The sequence below is a fragment of the Ammospiza caudacuta genome, chromosome 2, assembly GCF_027887145.1.
Source record: "Ammospiza caudacuta isolate bAmmCau1 chromosome 2, bAmmCau1.pri, whole genome shotgun sequence".
Lineage (NCBI taxonomy): Eukaryota > Metazoa > Chordata > Aves > Passeriformes > Passerellidae > Ammospiza > Ammospiza caudacuta.
The window spans coordinates 61,598,962-61,604,961 of NC_080594.1; the positions used below are offsets into that span (position 1 = coordinate 61,598,962).

Below are 6,000 nucleotides of genomic sequence, written 5' to 3' on the forward strand. Positions count from 1 at the left end.
AGATATCCTTTGGAGCTCTCTTTCCATATCTTTGGCACTGCTGAAAGAGGTGGAGGTTCTGTAGCTCTGTTAGCAGCAAAGTTCCTGAGTTTTAATCAGGTGACTGTGCAGTTTTGAAAAATTCTTTTGAAAAATTCTGGAAAGAAGACTGTTAGACTTTGTGTTCCAGTAAAAAGGACACATTGAGAGTTGAGTCCTCTGTTTCTGTCCTCTCTTACCTCTCTCTACGTATGTCTTAATATTGCTTAGTTTCATTTTCTTACCGTGATGTGAAATACTTGGTTTACCTTGGCTTGCAGCTTCAATATTTTTGGTATCTTCTCCATCTCATAAATTTCACATAAATTACCATAAATAAACTTGTTTTTCTTGCCTGTCACTATTTATCTCTTGATGAGCTAATAAGATATTGCACAATTCTAAGCCATTACCTGTAAAATATGGCCCAAGAAATAGATGATCATTTTCTGCAAAGCTAAAATGACTTCAGAATTTTTGTCATTCTTTTCTCAGTTGTAATCAGATTGTTTTATGGCAGAATTTCCTTTCCATTGCTGTTGCTCAATGTTCTTGTTCTTTTTGAAACCTCAGCAACAACTTTTAAAATAATCACACAAAAGATTTGTACCTTAGAGAAGAAAGGCTGTTAGCAAAATGCCAGTGAAATTCAGAAACATAGCAAAATATAGCCTTAAAAGCACCTAAAACAGTGTAGCCCAATGTTAATATATCACCTTAATTATTGTGTACTTTTTTTTTGTAAAACAGACAAAACAATCAAGCTGTATCTTTTTTCAATTGTATTCAAGGCAAATAGTTTAGGAAGATAGATTTTATTTAGTAATCAGGTTTAACAACTAAGGCAAATGTCTTGCTTGGCTGCCATTAACATAAATAAATATTCATTATGTGCTTGTACAGCTACCTGCTGCATGCAGGTAGCAAGCACACCCTGTTTGTGTATGCATATACGTGTATGTACAGGTGGATGTGTATGTGTATCATGTATTTGTATCTTGGCTGATGGAGAAGACAGTGCATCTGGAGTAAACCTCAGGCACGGGACTGCAGATTAATATGCAGATACTAATTAGAGTGTTCTGAGACAAGTGGTCTGGTTTTGTCTCTCAGAGCTGTTGCTCCTAGTGCTTCACAGATGCCTGCATTGATTAGATGCAGTTCACACATATCGAGCTTATCCTTCAAAGCCACTTAGCAGCTAGCAGCTTTTATTTTTACAAAACAACTACAGAACAAGGAAGTAGCTTCAAGATAATACTTTGAGGGCCTACTGGCACAGACTAGCAGCTTTAGCCCCTGCTTTCAAAATTGCAGCTATTGTGTTGTTCTTAATCCTTCAAACTCGGGTAAGTTTCTTCATGGATTAAAGAACTGCCTTGGTATCTATTCTGATTCTTTTGATGCTTTTCTAATGGCAAGTGTCAGTTATCTCTCCTTCATAGCTGTTCCACTTGCATTTCTGGTCTCTGTAGACTTTCCTGGGTTGAGCTGTACCTGTCTGACATTTTGATTTTATTACGAGTTTATTTAACTGTAGATAGTTTGCTTTTTTAGTTTTTTAAAGAACCTAGTGGATGCCCTCATCCTGTTGCTATATCTGACATAGACATTAATGACTTTTCTGTCAAGGTCCCGGGGGAATTGCTGGGGGAAAAAATAGTTAGCACTGATAACCCTTAGGAGACTTGGTATGAGCCTTGGTAATGTCATTCTGAGCCTTGCACTTAGGCTTGGTTGTTGGTATTTGATGCGCCAGCATCAAGTTCTCCAGAAGTTTGAAAGAAAGAAGCAATCATTCTAGCTGGTGCTTCACCTTCAACCAGCCCCATTTCCATGAACTTCTTCCTTGGGATTTCTTCTGTTGTGTGAAAAAGGAGCTCAAGATTGACTCTGGTGTCAGTCACATCAAATTTTGTTCCATTGTTATGATGGCTGCTGTGATGAGGCCTGTATTGGCAAGGATTTGGATTTGGTTTGCTGTAGCAGCATTGCTGGGTACTGCAACTGTCTTGGGAGGAAGAGAAAGTTACAGATGGAAATTTTGTTTCTTGTATTACCAAGCCCTATGTGATCTGGGGAAAAGATTGCCTGCAGGAAGGACTGGCAGCTGGAAGATGCTCAGGAAAGCACCCACGTGCTCTGAGCCTGATACCAGCAGGGTTACTGGGCCTGCTCTTGCTGAAGCAGTCTTTGGAGCTCAGCTAGAGGCCTTTCCTAGAGGACTGTGCTGAGTGGGACATGAGAAACCTTCTACATATATTCCTGTACTTGTCTCTGCTGCTGCACTAAGAAAGAGGGAATGGAACTCCCTGTGCAGTTGGACTATGACCAGCAGCAGCATCTGCCTCCACATTGTCCCATAGCTTCAGCACCACCTAAGTCCTGCTTTGGTAAGCTTTTTGTTGCAACTATGGTAGCCAGAGTATGGTCTTAAATGGAAGTTTTGAATATGTTGAATTAGATTGGACTGGTCAGTGGCTAAATGTTGAAATGTAGACTTACACAGAGCTGTGAAAAATAAATTCTGAATGGGTGGAAGGAGTGTAGAACGGAGGACATTCCATGGTTGATGTATGGCAGGCAACCCTTACAGCATATCTGAGGTGCAGTCTTCAGAAAGAAGAGCAGGCAATACTGTGCACAGGCGTGAAAGTATGAACATTGACAGTAAATTGCTTTCCATCTAAAGTGATGGCAGCAGGGGTGGAAATAAGCTATGAGGTGGAGATAGTTATTTTTTTTTATTTTTGAGAAAACACCAGGGAGAGCTTAAGACTGAAAAGGGGGAGGAGGGCAGGCATTGAAGACTAAACATTGAAGAGAAACAGGAAGATTGGAGACAACTCTGCATGACAAACAGAAGGAAAGAGAGATTGCCAGAGACAGCATGGCATGGTGGCATGGAACAAGCTGTGTCAGGGTCTCAGAGCAGTTACCCTTCCCTTCCTCTCTCCCTCCCCTGATAGCCATTTATGTTTTCTGGGGGTTTTGTTTTGTTTTAATTTGTGTGACTGGAGTGTATTGCCACATTTCAGTAACCACTGTGCACTGCAGTAGCTGTGTACTCCAGCAATACAGCTCTTAATCCTCTAATGTTGTTCCCAGAGCTCTACATCTATTGACAGTCACCTGGTACCCAAGTCTGTTAGCCTGCAATCACTCCTAATTTAAAATGATGTTTTGGAAGCAGATTCTGATCAGCTGTTTTACCAGAAGTTGTGTGTGAGCCTGGCAGACAGAGAACTCTGTGTCCTGGAAGTGTGGCAAGGCTGTTCCCAGACATTGCTAACATGTGGATGCTTTTGAATACAGTTAAATGTATATGTGGATGTCAGGACAATCAAGGCCTGAGTTAGGCTTGTGATTTATTACTTACTTGGCGTAATTTTTGAAACTGATGGCAGATCTCTAGTGGGTTGTGCTTTTGATGTTGGTCAATGCTTGAGGTAGAGGTCTTGGATGTGATTCTAGGTTTCCTGATGAACCACTGAATGTTTTAAAGGCAGGCTGTTCAGCTTGGTGATGGCAGTAGAGTTTATATGGGGTACCTTTACTTTGGGAATCATCTTGCTGAATTCAGGAGTCAGGTCCAGTTCTGGTTTTATTAGGAGAGATTCTACTACCTCTTTTGGGTAAATAAAATGTTTATGATGCCAAATGTTTTTTCTGTGGTAAATCTATAATTATTTTTTCAAAATCCAGCCTGGAAGTGTTCTGACACAATAATCTTCTCTAATCTTAGCAGGACTTTGCAGACTCCAACCCAGGTTCCAGTGGTTGTTTCACCTGGAAATCAGCAGCTGCATACTGTAACACTCCAGACAGTGCCTCTTACTACAGTGATAGCCAGCACAGATCCAGCCTCAGTAACAACAGCACAGAAATTCATTTTACAAGCCATTCCTACTTCCCAGCCCATGACGGTTCTTAAAGAAAACATCATGCTACAGTCTCAGAAGCCAGTCTCACCTCCTTCCTCGATTGTGCTGAGCCCAGCACAAGTGCAGCAGGTGCTCACCAGCAGCGTGCAGACAATTTGCAATGGCACAGTCAACATGGCTTCATCTCCATCCTTCAGCTCCAGCACCCCCGTGGTGACGTTCTCGCCCAGCAGCTCACAGGTGGTGTCCCAGCCCTCGGGCACGGTGATCACGTCGGTCATTAAAGCGCCAGACACGAAGCAGGTTGGCCTACAAGAAGAGGAGAAGGAGGAGAGTGACAAAGTAGAAGATACTGAGCAGTCGGAGCAGAGATTCCAGCAGCAACCATTTGTCATGGTAGTGTCCAGTTCAGATAATTTCCCATCTAACGTGCAAGTGAAGCAAGAAAATGAGCCATTGGAACCCAATTTGTATTGATAATTAAATAATTTAAAAAAAGAGACCCTGTGGATGATTATTTTCATAAATGTGATGGGACCTTTTCAGTTATGTATATATTATTTGATTCTGAAGCATGATGTTGCAAAGCTACTAAATTTCTGCAGTTAATTTTTAGAATTCATGCTTTAGGATGGATTTTGATTTTCTGTTAATTGCTAAATGTTATCATATAAATAAAATTATATATTACTCATTTTTCAAAGTACAGGCATGAAGGAACATGCTTTTTATGCTATGAAGACTTTCTCCTGAGGTTGTTGGCCAAAGTTCCAAACTTCCCTTATTTTGTTGTCAGTCTGTTGCCGATTTACATTGCAGTAATGTTATTGTAACCTTTTCTGTTTAATCTGTATGTGTATCACCTTTGGAAGCAGCAGTTAGTTCTAGTAAGACAGTTTCATTCCATGTGTTTGAATTTTTATGATCGAGTATCTGTTTCATATCAGTGAATGACATCAGTTTTAGACTTTGATAACCAGGTATCCTCTTGTATTTTTTGCAGCACAAGCTCTTGTGTGTGCAAAACTGAATATACACTCCTATTGAGAGTACTCAAAACATATATTCCAGAAATGACAATGCCATGTCTATATTTTATATGAAAACATCAGATATATTTAATTACAGAAGCTAACAGCATCACTACAGGTGCAAATGTTTCATGCCATTTTGCGACTATGAAGCTTAACAATCTTGCTTTCTACTTCAGATTATTTTGTAAGGGGGGAGGGAAATTAAATATATACAATTTATGCAGGTTTTTGGAGATTAATACTGCTAAGAGTTCTTGGTTTTTGATTGTAAATACTGTATATTCAATGTTGCAGGGAAGTTTTTTCAGCTAAATTTTTTCCATACAAATTTTTGATAGATGCAAATAAGATCAATAAGATCGTTATGTTTAGAGGTCTAATGTTATATGTATTCATATTACTGAGTGACTTTGTATTTAAAGACAAATTTTTAAATGATGGAGCCCATTGAACCTTGGGTCCTTCTTTTGTATTTTAATTGGTTTATTATGAAAATAAATCAAATGGAAAACCACTTTTCTGTATTTACTCCGGAATGTTTTTAATTATTATAATGTTTTGACAGTCATCATAAATAAGTAAAATACAGTGAGAAACAGGGACAGGGTCATTAGTCAGTGTGGGTCTATGGTGGAACATGTGCAATTCACTTCTGAACAGACTTGAATATCCTTTGAAACAGCAGTAATGTATATTTTTGTAACTGAACTGAAGATTGAGATAAATCCAGGAACTGGACTTAAACTTCTTTTCCATCATTTCCCAGTATGTTACAAACAACACAAAATTCTGAGTGTAATTCAGAAAGGTTGTTGTAGTTTGTATGATACAACTGACAGCCCAAGCTATTAGGGCTTCAAAAACTTGCATGTTGCAGTGTTTAAGCAGAGGGTAAGTTAATAATAAATATTTTGCCTGGTATTATGATTGTCAGTATAAAATGAAAGGGAATATGACCTTCTATGATTGAATTAATGTTGGAGTTTTATTGATTGGTTGGTAAGGTTAAATATAACTTTAAGCACTAATACTAGAAAAACTAATATAAGCAGCAGAGTGGCAGA

General features: G+C 39.0%; 1 protein-coding gene across 11 annotated transcripts in view; it reads left to right on the top strand.

Moving 5' to 3' along the window:
• ELF1 (E74 like ETS transcription factor 1) overlaps positions 1-5,443 on the top strand; it is an 87,749-nt gene extending 82,306 nt beyond the window's left edge. For 9 of the 11 annotated variants that reach the window (XM_058825181.1, XM_058825183.1, XM_058825186.1 and 6 more), the window contains one exon: positions 3,764-5,443. In XM_058825181.1, coding sequence (XP_058681164.1) covers positions 3,764-4,379 — 616 coding nt within the window. In that variant the 3' untranslated portion in view covers positions 4,380-5,443. The remainder of the gene's footprint in view (positions 1-3,763) is intronic. The other 2 variants (XM_058825187.1, XM_058825189.1) reach the window with 1 other exon arrangement.
• The last annotated feature ends 557 nt before the right edge of the window (positions 5,444-6,000 follow it).